This window comes from Drosophila sechellia, chromosome X (genome assembly GCF_004382195.2).
Source record: "Drosophila sechellia strain sech25 chromosome X, ASM438219v1, whole genome shotgun sequence".
NCBI classification, from domain to species: domain Eukaryota; kingdom Metazoa; phylum Arthropoda; class Insecta; order Diptera; family Drosophilidae; genus Drosophila; species Drosophila sechellia.
This window is the reverse complement of record NC_045954.1, coordinates 16,941,727-16,960,194: the sequence shown is the minus strand read 5'-3', so window position 1 is coordinate 16,960,194 and position 18,468 is coordinate 16,941,727. Positions and strand designations below refer to the sequence as shown.

The 18,468-nt window shown below is 43.1% G+C and overlaps 2 protein-coding genes across 4 annotated transcripts in view; both read left to right on the top strand.

The window, feature by feature from the left end:
- LOC6618004 (atrophin-1) overlaps window positions 1-10,473 on the top strand; it is a 31,158-nt gene extending 20,685 nt beyond the window's left edge. For all 3 annotated transcript variants that reach the window (XM_032725518.1, XM_002042276.2, XM_032725519.1), the window contains 3 exons: window positions 5,329-5,951; window positions 6,305-8,321; window positions 8,688-10,473. In XM_032725518.1, coding sequence (XP_032581409.1) covers window positions 5,329-5,951; window positions 6,305-8,321; window positions 8,688-9,512 — 3,465 coding nt within the window. In that variant the 3' untranslated portion in view covers window positions 9,513-10,473. The remainder of the gene's footprint in view (window positions 1-5,328; window positions 5,952-6,304; window positions 8,322-8,687) is intronic.
- Window positions 10,474-10,686: 213 nt separating this feature from the next.
- LOC6618003 (regulator of G-protein signaling 7) lies at window positions 10,687-16,917 on the top strand. The gene is made up of 7 exons (XM_002042275.2): window positions 10,687-12,155; window positions 12,463-12,710; window positions 12,765-12,948; window positions 13,061-13,347; window positions 13,422-13,535; window positions 13,614-13,739; window positions 13,864-16,917. The coding sequence occupies exons 1-7, from the start codon at window positions 11,487-11,489 to the stop codon at window positions 14,189-14,191; spliced, it is 1,956 nt and encodes a 651-aa protein (XP_002042311.2). The 5' UTR covers window positions 10,687-11,486; the 3' UTR covers window positions 14,192-16,917.
- Window positions 16,918-18,468: the final 1,551 nt, after the last annotated feature.

Here is an 18,468-nt window from a genome sequence, read left to right as displayed (position 1 = left end):
TATGTCGGTGTGTATGTTTACTTTAAACTGTAACAGAAAAACTACTCCCTCATAATTGCATCACACACTGATCATCAATCAACCCGCAACAACAATAAAATTCCCCCAAAAAAAGCAAGCATACCAATAAACTCAGAAATACCACATTTTAAATCAATGAATATTTTGTAAACATTTCTCGTTGTTGTTGCTGGCCCAGTTACGCGCCGAGCATAACTTTATCCATAATAGCAACGACGACGAACTCTCGCTTTCACACCAGACCCGCCGGAATACAGAATGAAATACATACGCACAGACGGGTTCAAAATAATAGGTGTGGGTTTAGAAAAAACTATACAAAAATAACCAACAAATAGTTATCTTTTAAGGTGAAGAAAAACTGAATTTTGGTAATATTATTGATATGTGATATTTTGATGATTAATATATTTATATTGAAAATTGATATATATTGAGGTGTTTTTAAAATTAAAAAAAATATTATTATTATTATTATTAAAAATCTTTTAAATGAATGCCACTTTCTGCCATTAAGAAATAATTTATTAAATCCTATTCTGGCATTTTTCTGACTTTTTAGTAAGCAGTTTAATTAAGATTAAAGACTTATCATTAAGATTTGTTGACTCGCAGCACTATTTTTGTGGACGGAGGTGTAAATAAAGCTATCTTAACTTGGGTTGGTTAATGCGCCGAGTGCCTCTTGATATTCGTTGCCAATAAACAGAAACCAACGTAAGACGAACGATAATACTTCAAATAAAATTGTTTAGAGCTTACGCAAAGCGAGGAAGGGTCAGGCACACATGCTACCCTGTAAAAGCCAATATGATATTTTAAAATTGCTTATTTATTCTATATTATTTATACGACCTAATTGATTAGCGTTCGTTTAACAAAACCACTTCTAATTATATGCAAAACACGTAAAACAGCCAAGTATTGCAATTGCATTACATAAAACTGACAAAAACATATAATTCTCTAGCAAAGAACAAGAAAATTTTAATTGGTTTTGCATGCCCCTGATGATATTGTTTGCCATTTTGTTATTCCGCTTTTTTGTTACTTTAATTATTTACCATAAATTCACAGAGCAAGTGGCGTCCAAGAAAATAGAGCAATAAGTTGGGGAAAAAAAAGTAAAGCAAGGCAAATTGTTGCACAACTAAATCGCATTTATTTAAAATTCCAGACCATTGCGAGCGGCGCTCAACGAAAGGTATCAACGCGAAACAACACCGCAAATACAAATATTTCGCTTTGGCGAAAAAAAAAAAAAAATATATATATATATATATATATATAGTATATATATGTATGCAAACCGAACGATCATGTCCCAACTTCTGGGCATCGCAGACTGGACTTTGTGGGGTATCCAGGTGTCTGGAGGAGTGCGAGGGGTACCGCGGTGTCCACGATATCCAGGGTAGTTCGCCCCCACAGTGAAGCCTCGTGGCGGTTAACATTTTGCTTTGTTTTTCCCACTGCTTGCTGCCTTGTTCCATTTTCCTGTCGCTGATTTCGGGCTGCGATAACCGAGTGACTTACTATTCGCCATGTTAAGATCTCGATTCGGTTTTCGGTTTCAGCCTGGCCTCAGGTGCCGTGTTAAACTTATTAAGGATGAAGGAACCCGTAAGCACCATACACATGTCACCACTGGCGGTCTTTCACTTGTATTTCTATTAAATATACACATGTTATTTTGTGCTCTATTTTAGCATAATATGCTTTTGAATGGAGTGTAACAACCCATAAAGCATTGCACCTTTCCATTCCTATCAATCATCGACCATCGCCGATTAACCTTCACTCCAATTCGGTTTGCCAGTGACGCCCAAGCGAAGTTACAGCATTTTAATTTGGATTATTCGTATTCGATTGCACAATTCCGCGAGACGGAAAGTTTCTTTCTCCGCTCTAAATCCGCAGCACGATTTTAATATTTTTGATTAGCATTTAGTTTTAATTTGGCGGCCTATTGTCATTCGACTTGCTTCGCTACTTCTATTGTTCTTTGATTTACTACTAACTAGAGCAAAAATCCCATCTAAACTCATTTATTAGCCACCACCCCCCAAAAAATATAGCTCACAAAATTCCAGCATCAGTTCTCATTTGAATTGTGGCGCGTTACAAAGTGTTGCGGAAACGAAGTTGGCGAATTGGGTACAATACGAGTATTGTAAAAATCGAGAACAGTCAAAGGAATGTCTAAGATATAAATATGAAAAAAATAACAAGAACAATTAGATAATAATGTCGAGCAAAAACACGAACTGCAAACTGCGGGGTAACAAAAAAAAAACAAAAAAAAAAATGAATTGAGTCCAATTTAATCTATGACACCATCGCCCCAAACTGCTTTCAAATAAACTAATTAAATTTAAGTAAAGCAACAGGCGCAGCAACAACAAAGAATTATTTATTGCCAATAGCCAAAGACAAGCACGTTGCCTTTCATTCAAAACACAAAAGCCTACGAAACACAAAAAATGTATAAGAAAGGCGGGCTGGTTCGGTCGTACCGAATGGAGATACCCTTGAATTATGGCGGCAGTTGGGGATTATGGCTGAAATATCAAAATGATGAAGCAATAATGTCAAAATATTAAGTGCCTTGATAAAACTCTATATTTTATAGATATATCTATCTTAGTAATGTAAAATTCAAAGATACTAATATTGCGATAATAATAAGAATTTTATTATATATCAGTTCAATCTATGTAGCACTTTTAACTGGAATTTAAAAACTTTAATCCATATTATATGGAAATGTACAAAATATGTCCATTGCCGACTAGTGCCAAAATCAAAGATTAGGCCACTTTGCAATACCCTCGTTGCGGTTATGAAAAATGCCTCCAAGTGGCTGGCGGCGACTCCAAGGCTTGGCCTGGAACGTGGTCGCCTCTATGACGAATATCTGGCGGAGATCGGTGGCAGCAGGGGGATCGGTGGCAGCCAGGGTAACCGGGGGTTTGGCCACTACAGGCACCGTTAGGCACCGACCACTGCGCACGCGAACAGTTTTCATTATTTACTGTTTATGATACCCTGCGCCCAAAGCGATCTAAACAGAACGGGTACATGCACTAGACTATAGGGTATGGAAATTTGATCATAAAAGTGCCACTTAAAATTCAGCTCATTTAGTAAGCAATAAAATAAAAAAATGTGCTTTAAGTAAGATATATTATATTATATATATTATTAGTACATATTTGATTATAATATATTTAGTGCTTAATATTCATAATATTTAATATCTTATTTTAACATATTTAATGTGTAATTTATGAAGCAATCTGCTTTGGGGCACCTACCAACCGCGATTATCCCCTGGCTTTTTGTTTCAACTTCTTTTTTGATTGCCAAACAACAATTTGGCAGCCGTCGCTGGTTCTACGAATAAAATAAAAGCCAAATAAAAGCGGGCTAAAAGCAAAGGCTGAAATTGGAGCGCTGTGGACAGGCGCAAGGCACACGATACAACGCATTCCTAGTCCATTCCGAAGTCCAGTGCCCAGTCCAGTTTTGGGCTTAGTCTTAGTCTTGGACCGGGTTTCAGTTTACGGTTTCAGTTTCAGTTTCAGTTCGGCTTCGAATCACGTTCCATTTGATTGTTTTTATTTTTCCCCCATTTTTTGTGCTCACCCTGCATATATATATATCTACTTCTTGTGACTGCACTTTGCATTGTTTTTTTCTTTTTGGGGGTTTGGCAACTGCGCCCAACAACCAAAATGCCTCAAGCTTGGCGCCTGCACTTGTGGGCGCCAATAAAAAAAATTGAAAAATAGCATATATACCATATATATATATGGTGGAAAAAAGTCTTCAACCTGTCGCGTTTTTGGTCAATTAGCCACGGCGCGTATGAGTAATGCCCAGCGACAAGAAGTTCGAGTAAAACCCGAAAAGACAAGAGTGCACAGTGAGCAAAAGTAAAATGTTATTTATGATTCGATTTCTTCAAAGCTCTGTCCTTGATTTCGCTTTTGGCATTTCGGGGCGTCGAAAGTGACTGGCATCGAATTGGATTGGATTGGATTGGATTGGATTGTATTAAATTGATGGGCGGACAAGCCTAGGTTCTTTCGCCTTCAAGTGTCGTAAGAAAATCGAACTTGGAGCTCAGACTTAAAGGTCTAATTGGAGGTGCAATTAAATGGAGCTCCATAATTCCAAGAACATTTTGTTAACAAATGTATGATTATGTCAATACAAATGCAACAAAAAAATGCAAAATTTAAGTGTGAGAAAACAAACTTCCTTTGGATTTGCTATATTTCTCAAAGAATTACAACTTCTTTATCATTATAATTACATAGTGTAGTTATAATTGAAGTTCCTAAAATTATTTGAAGCGAATTGAATCATATCCCATTGTGCCATCTAAATATTTAATTAGGTCTTGAATTATTGTTAATTTTTTAATTATGTTGTACCACTCTGCGTTCATGAATTTCCCGGCTTTTCCTGCTTTTAATTGTGCAATCGAATGGCTGCAAATTCACGAATCGCACCCCTCTCTTTTTTATCCAACGATGCGCTCAAGTGCATTTGGAAACAAAAACGATTTTGACTTCAGGTTTTTTTTTCGCTTGTCTTCACCTTTTTTTTTTTTTTGGTTTTTTGCAAGCGACGCGTGCTTCAAACTTTACGGCTGGTTTTTGTTATTGTTATCTGCTTATTCATGTTAATTAACCGCTCGCAGCAACAACAACTGCAAACACGATTGTGAGCGGTTTTTGCCATGCATTTGTTGCTATTTCCAATTGATTAACGGCCGAATGCGCCTGCTTTACGTCCATTGTCTACAGGGATTATTTGAGATCGAATCTGGAATCGGAAGGGTTATGGGGGCAGGAGATTTATAACTAAATCCACTTTATGCGCCACATCAATTCAATTTGCTTTTATTTCGGCCAGCAAAGTGATTGCTGTCTTAGGAAGTTTAATAGATGCGTTAACTTGTTTAAAGATATTTCAAGATATAAAGATATTTAAAGACAAAGATATTTTCCTTACTATAATAAAACGAATATAAGAATAACAATATTATTATGATCACTGCACTTTTTGGACATAATTATAAATGACTCAGAACATTTAAAAAATGTTTAAACATAAGAAAAGTGAAAATGAACTGCGAAATACAAAAATCTTAAAGAACTTGAGATACTTTGGATTGTCAAAGTAACTTAACTGCGTAGGTAGACTATGTTTTATGCGTTACATTTCCCACTGTATCTCGTTTACATGCAAAACTCATTTGACTTTCGTTCGTCTGTTTCGTTTTTTTTCCTACAGATGGCATCGTTAACCTTGCACTTGATAGTGATAGCTCTGCTGGCGTCGACGGCGCTGTCAACGGCGACGACACCAACAGCAACAGCAACTGCGACTCCGGCAGCGACGCGACAGCGCGGCCGCGGCTTGGTCGTCTTCCAGGGGGCGGGGGGCGTGCCGGTATCCACAACCAGCACGGAGGCGCCAACGCTGAGGGCGCCACGTCAGCGTCGTCCGCCCACGACGCAGTCAATCGATTTAACGGTGACGGTGACCCCGATTCGCAGTCGCGGCCGCAGTGGCAGCGCAGCGACGCCTCTGCCGACGCTCACAGCAGCAGCAGCAACAACAACAACAAGCGGTAGGCTTTTGCAGCGGCGGCGCAGCACAACAGCAACAAAAACAACAACGGGAGCTCCTGCTTCAGCTGGCAGATCTTCGAGGGATCGTGGCAGTGTGCGGGGTCCCAGACAACCGCGTGATACCCCGGATTTAAGTGGCGAGTCGAGTATACGACGCAGCTGGCAGTCCGCGCCACCCACCGCTATTCCCTACCACGCCCACTCGCCCACATCCAGCCCCAGTTCCAGTGACAGCGCCGGCTCCACTTCCAGCACCACTTCCAGTCGCGGAGCACTGAAAACGTGAGTGATACCCTACATCAAGTAGACTAGGGATGCTTGGTTTTGTTTGCATAGGAGTATAGTTTAAAAGATTTTAAAAATATATTGAGTTATAAAAGATAATATTGAAAATTTAAACAATAATCTAAAGAAATATTATATTTGATAGCTAAGTGCGAGTTTAGAGTTTTAAGTGCACGGTATTTAAACCTTCGGTTCACCTAAGCCCACCACCTTCATTGTGGTCTTTGCCTTTTGAGATCTGGCCAGGCGCCTGCCCATTTTGGGTGCCGCCTTTTGATTTATGTGCCATGGCACAGATGTGTGAGATTCCCGATCCCTGACTGCGATTACCAATCCGATTTCGTTGACAGGCCCCGAATGATTCAGCGCCTGGTGGCCGGTCACATCCAGAATGCCCAGGGGCATTCCACCTACGAGGTGTCGGCGGTGAGTGCCAACAGCTCCTTCTCCAGTTTCGGTCCTTCCACGACGGAAAGGACCAGTACCTCAACTTCCACAACAACCACGACGACCACAACGACGAAGCCAACTCCTTTGAAGAGCAAAGCGAGCAGCAGCTACCGTCTGGCCAAGCCCTCGATTAGGCCGAGATTAACAAGCACGGTAGCCACGACGAGATTTAGTAATCCGCCGAGCATCTCGAGATCCACAACTCCGCTGCCGCCACCGAGATCGAATACCCCGAGTTCCTACAAGGAACGGGAATCCGACGATGATGAGGCTCTGCTCAACGAGCCCGACGACTTCGACAACTGGGACAATGGCATCCTGCGGCTGAGCGCTGGATCCGGAAAGGAAGCCGATGCTCCGGCCAAAAAGCCAGCCAAGGAGGACCAGAAGAAAACGCTGGCCGACCAGGTGAGGGATGGCAAGTACGGGCTGATCGAAAAGGAGCTCTTCCGCCGCATTCCCAAGCGACCAGGGGTGCTGAGCTATGCTCGCAACTCGGAGGTGCCGCTGGACAACGAGCGGAACTACGGTGGACTGAACGAGGAGGACATCTGGCTGGCCGAGGATCACCTGCTGGTGATCAAGGGTGGCGCTCTCAACGAGGAGGCGGAGGACAATCAGCAGGGCCCGTGGCCGGCCATCGATGACTATGACGCACCCGGGAGACAGATTAAGTTGCCAGCAAATCCGGCGGTGCCGCCTCCATTTCCCGTGCAGCTCGAACCGAACGGGCCGCTGCAGCTTATCCGAGATAATCAACTCGAGATCCTCCGTCCGGCGGCTGGCAATGCAACGCTATCCGCTAAGGGAGCCAACTACCAGGGCCACCAAGGCGCCGCCGCTGAAAATCTCGCATCGCATCCTGTTGCCCGGACGGGAGCGACTGCAGCATCTCCGGCAGCTAAGTCCGCGGATGCCGCCGGTCCGCATACCGGTCCGGCCTACGTCTATCCGGCGCCCTATACCCCTTGGCTGCTCTACCCCTCTAACGACACGGTGGCGTCCAAGGGCCTGCTGAGGACTCCGCCGCTCTTGGGACCCTGGCTAATCAACGGACTGAATGGCAATGGTTCGCTCGGGGATTCCCCACTTCCAGGCAATGTCAGCGATTTCGACGAGGATGATCCCTCGCTCTACTATCCGCCAGCCTATACGTTCGTGTACAGGAGCAATTACTCAAATCCCGTGCCACCAGGTCCGCTGGTGCCGGGCATAGTGCTACCACCGCCGCCGGATCACTTCAGCCGACTGGAGGGCGGTGTCTCGACGAGAAGACCCCCGACCACGACCAGCAGCACCACGAGTAGTACGACCAGCAGTACCACGACCAGTACCACCACCACCACCACTTCCAGACCTCCAGTGCACTTGCCCGCCATCCGAACGTCGTATAAGCCCAAGCACAATGGAATCACCTACCTGCCACCGCCGCCCAGACACAGCTCACCCAAATATGTGGAAAGAGTGCCCGTGCCGGTGGCCGTGCCCATTCCGATCTATCCAGTCAACTACACACCGCGACCCCAGCTGGTCTTTGTGCCCAGCTCCACGGAGGGCTCTCGCCAGGATCAGTCACTCGATCCTCCGCTTTCCAAGTCCAATCCCATCTATTACGAGTATTTCGAGGCCAAGCGGCAACCGGGCTCAATCAAATCGAATGCCATCGACGACTTTCTGGCCACCAAACCGCCCAAGCGACACCATCACAGCAATAATATCCACCATCGTGAGCATCTGCAGCACTACAAGGCGTCGCCAAGTCCCGCCAACGATGTGGCCCCCGAGGTGGTCAACATTACGCCCAAGCCCAGGACTGCCCAGCTGCAGCTACACGCGGAGTACGAGGCATCACTGGGCCAGCTTCTTAGAAGCAACCTTATTTCGCCAACAGGAGGAGCAAATCCAGGGCGATTCCAGGTGAGTCATTGCTTTGTGCCAAGGAAATTATAATAGTAATTCAGGAATTAAATTAAATATTAAGTAAGCTATCATAGATTATATGATAATGTTTAATCCTTCCTTATATTTTGATCAAAAGCTCAAGACTAACATTGACTGCTAAAATGTAGGCAATGCAAAACAATTAGCAATTTCACCACAGCGCCATCTATGGTCTGTCTGAAAAAGCTTTTGACGTTAAAATAAAAATGCTGCATACTTTCAGGCTCAACGATACTAGCAATGTGTTTAAGTTACTTTTAAAGCTTAAGCTATGTTTGATTGATTGCATCATAAGAACCCACAAGCTTGTAATTGTGATATATTAATATTCCATATTTACAGGCCCCCGACTTCGACAAGCAGCCCTTCCTGCCCATGGTGAACTACAGTGCGGATGAGCACGATCAGAACGCCTTCAAGGCGATAGTTTACCAGCCTCCTGGCCAGCGACAACGTCATTTGCGGGTCGGCAAACAGCAGCTTCAGTTGGATCCCAATCTGGATGCCACCCAGCCGGATTCCTACCTACCGGGTCGCCACTTCCGCGTGGGCAAACAGCACCAGCAGCAGCCCATCTATGAGCCGCAGATCTACAGCACGCCGATACCGCAATTTGTGGAGGATCAACAGCAATTGAGGCCACCTTCTCCTGTCCAATCCAATCCGCTGCAGTTTTGGCAACGGCCTCCGCCGCAGTTCAAGAGGGTTCGTCCGAGCAGCAAACAGGGACACCTTGCCCATTCCCATCCGCATCCTCACTATCCGCCGTACTATGTGCCTGGGTATCCGAGTGCTCCGGCGGCGGAACCCCTATACCGTCTGGTGCCCGTGGCCCAGCACAAGCACTGGAGGAACAAGCAGCCGCAGGTGCAGCAGGTGCAATCGCAGCCCATCCAGGTGCAGGCCCAGAATCAGGGCTATCCCGATCGGAGCGTGAATATCGGTCACAGTCTCGCCGGCGATATCCTGGTCAACTACAACACGAACAACCAGTTCAATCCGCAGGCGGAACTGGTGCCCCAGGCCCAGTTGGCGGCACCGCCTCCTCCGCTTTCCTATCAGGCCCAAAGTGGCCAGCCCTTGTGGTCCGAAAGGGAACGGGAACGGGATCGCGACAGGGAGCGATCGGTGAGGCAGTCAAGGGAACAGCAGCAGCAGCAGCAGTAATAATATACGTACTATATCATAATCTGAGTAATCATGTCGATAACGATGGTTCTATGTCATTGATAAACGTAGTGTCAAAATGTGATCTATACGGAGGCCAAGCCGAACCCGCTATCGAATCCCAGCCTAGACAATACGAGATGGAAGTCGACCATTTTTTATAGAGAAATGCTTTCTGTTTATACCATTTCACTACGGTCTTTGGATTCCATACACCCAATATCACCAATCTTTTAATATGGTCTCACGTTTGTTCTTTCAACATTTCTATATTTTCTACATTATATTTCGAGCTTTTCAGAATACAGAATATTTCTGGTACTACAAAGCTTTTAAAAAAAATTAAATTTCTTCTGATTAACCGAATAAGTCCATTAATCCACGTTCTTCGCCACCACTAACAAATAGTTACGTTATGTAGAGCTGGTCATATAAGAAATAAACCCCGATTTGGTCCTGCTGCTCACCTCTCGATGGCGATCAACTATCGATATGCAGATACATATATATCGCCAATCGCTGACAGAGTTAATATATATTTATACCACAATTAAGTACCTACATATATCCCTATGCGGTAAATATATATATTCGAAAACCTATGTAAATAAAAAAACGAGTGTAGGCGCTACGGACACCACTTAGTCTTAGGGGCAGTAAAATACATAAATACTTTATCGATATCGATAGAAACGAAGGATCCTTCGTTTAGCCTTAGCTATATGTTTTATCCTGCACACACACTATATGTATTATTTTTTTCTATTTATTGTAATCTGTTTTTGAATGTTTTCCAAAATCATTGCAAAACTTTGTATAAAAGCCATAACAACTAAGGTCACTATAAGTTAAAATCACGCTATGCAACTAATGAACACACTATGCGTTAATTAAACATTTAGTTTGTATACCATACATAAAAAATATATCTTTTTTTTTTGATTAATGTAAACGAATAAAATAATTTGTAGACAAAAATTCTTATTATCGAAATAAAGCAAAATAAAAATAATGATGGTTGTGTTATTAATATAAAACCTAATTTCAGATCAATTATAAACGCTTTAAAAATCGATATTTACAACTTTTATTTCAATACTCACCCTTTAGCTTTAAAGTTAAGAGTTAAGGATATGCAATTATCGATATGATATCGGTTATTTGTCATCGATAAGCAACAGCTGGCTGGATGTAAACAACGGTATTGGCGCAGCCGCAGGACGAAAAGAGAGCGGAAGAGCGGATCGAGAGAGAGTTTCTGGGGTAGGAAGGACGAAAAATCGATGAAGGACTATCAGTAGGAAGCTCTAAGGAGCCGATTGACTTTGGGCCGTAAAATGATTACGGGCTAAAAGCTAAAAAACACTTCGCGCGAGAGCGAGAGAGGACGTGCGAGTGAGAGGGAGAGAGAGAGAGGGCAAAAGGAGCAACAGCGACAGCAAGCGAAAACTTGGAAAAATCGCTGCTAAAAATAAAACAAAAATTAAATTTAAAAATTCTAAAAATCCACAAATTAAAAACCTTAACTGGAAAGCTGCTGGAGCACTGTAACAAACAATCAAACACCTTGTGTGCGTGTGTGTGTGTGCCATAACTCCTGTGAATTTCCAGCATACAGGAAAAAAGGAAACGGAAGAAGAAAAGCAGCAAAAACGAAGTGAAAATCAAGGAGGAGCCAGAGGTGGAAAAAGCGACCAAAAATGGCATTAGAAAAGGCAAAATGACACCTACAAGCTGAATAAAATCTATTTAAGCCATCAAATTGATTCGCACACACACACCCGCCACACACACACACGCACACAGGAGAGCTGGGAAAACACCACCCACTTTTGTGAAAGGAGCAGCAGCAGGAACACGCCCCCCCTCCCCCCCTCGACGAGCAGCCGGCACCCGCGCCCCTCTGCGCCAAGCGTTTAAAAATAGCCAAAGCTCTGGAAACCAAATATCCCTGGAGCGCAGCCGTTCGAGAAAATGGTAACGATGAACTCGGAGGCGGACAAAACACAAGCCACCAATGCCAGCAGCACCGCGGCGCCGGCCAAGACGGACTGCACCAGCAGCAACAGCAGCGATCCGCTGGCGGTGGCCATTCCGGAGCCACAGTCCGCCACCGCCGTCGTTGGAGGCGGGGGAGGAGGAGTAGCACCCGGCACAGCCACCCCATCGCCAACACCACTTTCCAATGGTAGTAACAATGACACTGGGTCATCGGTCTCACCGGCAGCAACAGGAGCAGGAGCAGGAACAGTAGCCACAGCAGCAAGTGCTCCAGCAGCAGCAGCAGCAGGCACAACATCGGCATCCCCGCCAGCGAGCAACCCAACCACTGACTCCACATCCACGGCCAGCGTTGTTGGAGCCAAGACGGCAGCCGCCACCACCACATCCTCCTCCTCGGCCACATCCTCGTCGACGGCGGCGGCGGGCAGCAAGCAGAGCGGCTCCAGCGGCGGACTGCTGACCGTCAGCGGGAACCACCATCACCACCACCACGCCCACCCACAGCAGTCGGCGGCGGGTCAGTCGGCGGCCCAGCCGCCCCAGCCGCCCACCGCAACCGCCTTAGCGGTTCCATCGGCGTCGCACCACCAACGCGGCGGGAAGAACGAGGATGCACCCAATATCCTAGTGTACAAAAAGGTAATGTAATTATATACATTAATAATTAGTTTTGTTACTTATTTCTACTATTTTCTACCCAACGTTCTTGAGCCTCACTTACTTAGCCAAACTTATCATTTCATTGCAACTTTATACTTTGGTGAATATGTGCAAACCTTTGATTGTTACCTTGAACAATGCCTTGCAAATTAGCATTCGCTAGATAATTGCATTTCACTTTCTGTCTTTGGAGTGGTTTATTATCTTTGTTATGCACATGCCAGCTTATTGATTGCCAGTCAGTTGTGCCGCTAATTGGGGCTAATTAAATCGATTCCATTCCCAGATGGAGGCCATCATCGAGAAGATGCAGGCGGAGTCGACGGGCGTGGCGGTGCGCACGGTGAAGGCGTTCATGAGCAAGGTGCCATCGGTGTTCACGGGTGCGGACCTGGTCGCCTGGATCCTCAAGAACTTCGACGTGGAGGACGTGACGGAGGCCCTGCACTTTGCCCACCTGCTCAGCTCGCATGGCTACATATTCCCCATCGACGATCACGCGCTGACCGTCAAAAACGACGGCACCTTCTACAGGTGAGTGGTAGCTGCATCTTGGCATCCAGATATATATAAGCAATTCTCGCACAGATTCCAGACGCCCTACTTTTGGCCCTCGAATTGCTGGGAGCCCGAGAATACGGACTATGCCGTCTACCTTTGCAAGCGCACCATGCAGAATAAGACGCGCCTGGAGTTGGCCGACTACGAGGCCGAGAATCTGGCCAAGCTGCAGAAGATGTTCTCCAGGAAGTGGGAGTTTATATTCATGCAGGTGAGACGACTGTCAATAGAGAATATAGTTCACAAATCACTATCTTTTTGATATTCTGTTATAATATTAATAATTTAAATCTGATGATTTTCATATTATTTCATATTTCCAGGCCGAATCGCAGAGCAAAGTGGCCAAAAAGCGGGATAAGCTGGAGCGGAAGGTGCTGGACTCGCAGGAGCGCGCCTTCTGGGATGTCCACCGGCCAATGCCCGGCTGCGTCAACACCACCGAGATTGACATAAAGAAGGCCTACAGACGCGGTGGTTCCAGCCATGGAACCGGATCCGCCGGCGCCTCCCTGGCCAAGAATCCCGTCGAGCAGCTGACGCGGATCATCGCGCTGCGCAAACAGAAGCTCGAGCGTCGCACAATCAAAGTGTCAAAGGCGGCCGAGGCGTAAGAAATCTATTTATACATAAAAAAATTATTTAATTAATACTTAAATAATTAAAATTAATACTATTCCGCAGTTTGGTTGCCTACTACGACCAGTACAATGAGTTCGATTACTTTATAACCTCGCCCGAGCTGCCGAATCCTTGGCAAACAGACAGCACCGAGATGTGGGATACGGAGAAGAATAGGTAAGAAACTTAATTGGTTAAAATAATAATTAATACGCTTAATTAATGACTAAATTAAACTAAATTTCAATCCAACAGTAAAGAAGTTCCTGTGCGGCGCGTGAAGCGCTGGGCATTCAGTTTGCGGGAGTTGCTGAACGATGCCATTGGACGCGAGCAGTTCACCAAGTTCTTGGAGAAGGAGTACAGCGGCGAGAATCTCAAGTGAGTGCCTTCCATAATCGTTGGCTATATAGGAAAATAGGAAATCAATAACAACTTAAACTCCTCCTTAAAAATGTTTCTAATGCGCATTGATTATTAACAATATCTTCTTCACTTCTCGCAGATTCTGGGAATCGGTGCAGGAGATGAAGGCGCTGCCGCAGTCGGAGATCAAGGAGGCGATCCAGAAGATATGGCAGGAGTTCCTCGCCCCCGAGGCGCCCTGTCCGGTCAACGTGGACTCCAAGTCGGTGGAGCTGGCCCGCGAGGCGGTCAACTCGCCCAGTGGCCCCAATCGATGGTGCTTCGACGTGGCCGCCTCGCATGTGTATCACCTGATGAAGAGCGACTCGTACTCCAGGTATCTGCGATCCGATATGTACAAGGATTATCTGAACTGCTCGCGCAAGAAGATCAAGTCCATACCGAATCTGTTCGGGGTGAAACGTTGAGATACGCTGCGGGGATTCCCCGTCATCGCAGTGGGCTAGAACGTCCTTGTGTAGGGGAATTACCAGTTGAACTAGGTACTCATTCGGTACTCATTCGTTGTTACTCATTTGATTAATCTGCCACTGTGTCGCGTGTTCTCTCGATTTTGAAGTACTTTTTATGTGATTGTTTGTTGATCGATCGATTGATTATGCGTTACCTCAAAGTGCCCCAAGAAATACTTACAACCAAATTTGCCCATAGTAGCCGCCATCTCAAGCTGTATCTATCTCCCTCTAAATCAGACGAAAAGCTAAAACACCACTTACTATGCAAATAAGAAACTGCCAAAGGCTTGATTAAGAACAAAAAATAATCGAATACTGGAGGTTTTTCTGAAATCAATGGATATTTTAAAACAATTACCAGCTGAGGTCTAATATATAGGAAATGGGAACTAATTCCCCCACCGAAAAGCAAAGTCCCCAGGAATTCCACAGCAATATTGTAAACTTTATAATTCCACAATTGGAGATTTCGAAAACTTGATCATCCTATTTTTTGAAGCCACACAATAGTTGTTTTCAAATCTCTAGCGATTCTCAGTTAAGCCATCCGGAATGTACTTATTTTAATAACCGAATACGAAAAGTTGAAGACGAAAGACAACACCAACAACCGCCGAGACCTTATTCTCATACTCATAATATACAAGCAAATACGAATTATTAATTATTAACCGAAATGCAAACGATCGTAATCGAAGACACCAAGAAAATATGAAGAAATACTATAGAGAAACCACTAGTAAATGTCAAACTGTAACCAAAAAACACCAAAGATACGAAAATGCAAAAAAAAAAACCGATTCTAAGAGGTACTTATATTCAAACTAAGAGAATTAGCTTAATTAATAGGAAATCAAAGCGGAAATCTTACGTAAATTGAAAATTGAAAACTCACTCATGCCAGACAGCTTTTGTCCGCATGCGCTGCGATAGCATTCAGCTTTTCTGCCGGTCAGAACACGGGGGACACGATCCCCCTTCTATCAGAGAAATGTATAAAATCAAATCGTTGGCTTAAGTTCCTTTAACACCTTGATTAGGTGTCTCTTTTCATCGCTCCCTCTCTTTCTCTCTCTCTCCCACACACACCAGCACAGTTACCTGCATACCCATACACACCCACTCACATATCGTTAAGGCGCCAGAAAAATAAGAAAGAGAATAGCTAAGATTTTAATCATAATATTTTTTGCCGCTCACTGTGCGCGTATGTGTGTTTGACCGAGAGAGAGAGACGGCATAATGTTTTTTTTTTGTTTTTAGTAAATGTTTACAATTAATTATGTTAATAATAGACATTAAAGTTATAGCAACAAGTGGAAGATTGAAGACGAGAGTGCGAGAGCCAAGTTCGGTTGGGCGAGTGGGCAGTGAAGTAGGATAGATAGGGTCAAAGGTGTGATAGCTTATAGGAAGTTAGATCAAACAAAAAAAACAAGTGAGCTTTACAAACAAATAAAGGGGCTAAACAACTAGGGAGACTTGATAGCCGCAACGAACTTGGTTCTCTTGGTAAAATCTCTCCCAAAATATATAATTCGGATTGGACAAACGGGGTAAGACTCGAAACTATTACACATACAGTTGCGTCCAAAACAATAGCAGCGTGGGCTTAAAACAGTCGAAATATCCTTACCTAATACGAAGTCTCACAAGCAATCAGCTGTAGTTTTGTGTCTTATAAGAGAAATATTCAAATTTCAAATTAGGTTCTCGAAAATAGGATTTTCTTATTTCATTATTAGAAACGTTACTGCTATTATTTTGGCCGCAACTGTTTGAAAGTGGACGCAGCTATGTATTAATGTGAAACATCAAACTGATCCTCGGATCGTTCGGAATAGCAATTAGACTTAGGTAAACTAAGGAACTTGAAACTTGGAACTATATATATACACATGTAATTTGCACACACACTCATGCACTCATGCTGCCTACTTTTGGGCCGAAAAATAAGGAATAACAAAGGATACAAAAATCAGAGGCGTATTAAATGTATTTAATTAGGATCGCATTGTGTGTGTCTATCTAATTGTAACTGTAATTGTAATTGTAAATGGTGTCTACAAATTAACAAGCAAATAATAACTATACTATAACTATACAATATGAAGTATACAGAATTCAGTAAAATTAAAGATAAACGAAAATAGAAGAAAGAAAACGGAATAATTATAAACTACGATATATACCATATATCTCGATGTGCGTCTGTGTGTTGGTAGTGACAAATTTAAATCGATTTCGAAATAGCCAAAGCTAAGACAAGAAAAAAACTGGGAAACCCCCGAACTCACACACAAATTTTCCTTTTGGCTTTCCACTGTTATCGTTTGCCAGATTATATATAATTACATATATATATATATATTTATATATATATATATATATATATATATATAGGAACTGTTGGCCAACTGTTTTCCCCCTTTTACTGTTCCAACGCCCCACCTAATGAAAATAACCATTAAATGTAGCGGAAACTATAAAAACTCTAAACAAAATCGATGAAAAACTAAGTGGTTAGAAAGGGAAATTGCCCACTTAAATCGGAGAAAACTAATTAAATCAAATAATCAAAAAATATTCGATATATGTACGTGTACACAACAAGCAACAGCAAAACAAATTTTTAGGTTTAGCCAGCAGAAAGAAATTAACAAAAAAAAAAATACGAGCAACATAAAAATAAAAATCAGTAAGTATTAAATAAACTTAAACAAGCAAGGAAAACTACAAGAAAAACTCAACAAATGACCGCGTTTATTGTAAATTGTTCAGCAAGAAAAATAAAAACTGAAGTAAATAAATAAAAGCGCAATTTAAGCAACAAAAACAAAAATATAAAATAAATGAATTCAATTGTGACACAACACTGAATAAAACACAAACTTAAGCAAAAATCGGAGAGAATGCTGTAGTCGAGTTCTCCGACTATCAGGTACCCCTTACTTATATTTTTCTGGGATATCAATAGATATTGGGGTATAAAATACACAATTCTGTGAGTTGTTTTCCATATTGGAATTTTACACGAGTAGTTATAAAAGTAGGTGGTTCCGTTGAAAATGGGTAGAAGCCCCGAATTGAAATCAGAGTTTCCGTTGGCATATGGCCATGCCGAACCCAAATCAAATGGCGATAGCGACACCACCCACACCCTGCTCCGACTGTCAGATGTTTACCTCTGTTTATACATTTTTTATTTATATTTTTTGTATTATTACCCGCGAGGTCTCGCGATAAGCCTAAGCAACAACGACTTCCCGTCCCATAAGCCATAAAGCTTTGCTGCCCCGCTATCAATTTGTCTCCCGGAATATGAGTATGAGTATGAGTCTCAATTTGGAACCGAATGTGGCCAAGTTTTATCCGGGGGATGCGACTTATCTAATTTGCTTTGGCAGGGCTTTTGGCCAAGATACAGATACTTGCGAATGGCAGTCAAGTTGAGATGCAGGAAAAGATACTCAGATACAGATACAGCAGCATGCGACGTGACCGGCATTTTGCACAAGTTTTTCCCGAAGGCGATGCTACGGGCGAATGTGAAGGGGGCGAAAGGGGATTCTTTTTTAGAGAGCAGCCCGATCACGTTTTCGCTATAAAACCTTAAATGGGACTTTGACTCTCTAAGTCCCGTTCTCTCTGGAAATCCATATATCTGCGTACCTCAATAAAAAACAAAGAGTGATCATCTCGAGTCATTGCACTGTTGTCCATGTGTTCATTGAACTATCCTATGGGAACATATATGATATAATCTAATCGGGGTAACGGTACCCGGTGCTTCGTATCCAGGCTAATCGTGCCTATTCGACGCCTCATTCGGGACATTGATAATCCATTGACCCACATTTATTTTAAATTAAATACTCGTACAATACAATACAACAGAAAACCATATTTGGATGACGCAATCGGGTTTTATTGTTCAATTGTGACGGATCAAAAAATTAGTCCGATAAGGCAAAAGGTAATGTACAGTCAAGCCTACTTTAGGACTTACCCAAAGTTTAGCTCGATATTGCAAATCAAACACTAAAGATTTAATTCCTGCTTTATCTTTTTATTCATAAACGAACTATTTTTAAATAAAACTAGTGCTAAACTCATGTAGCAAACGCAGAATGATACGCAAAATGATTTCTTTATCTTATAGTTTTTATGGCATTTTTTTGCGTTTTCATAATCTTTTTTATCTCCTGTACTCGTTAAAATAAAAATAT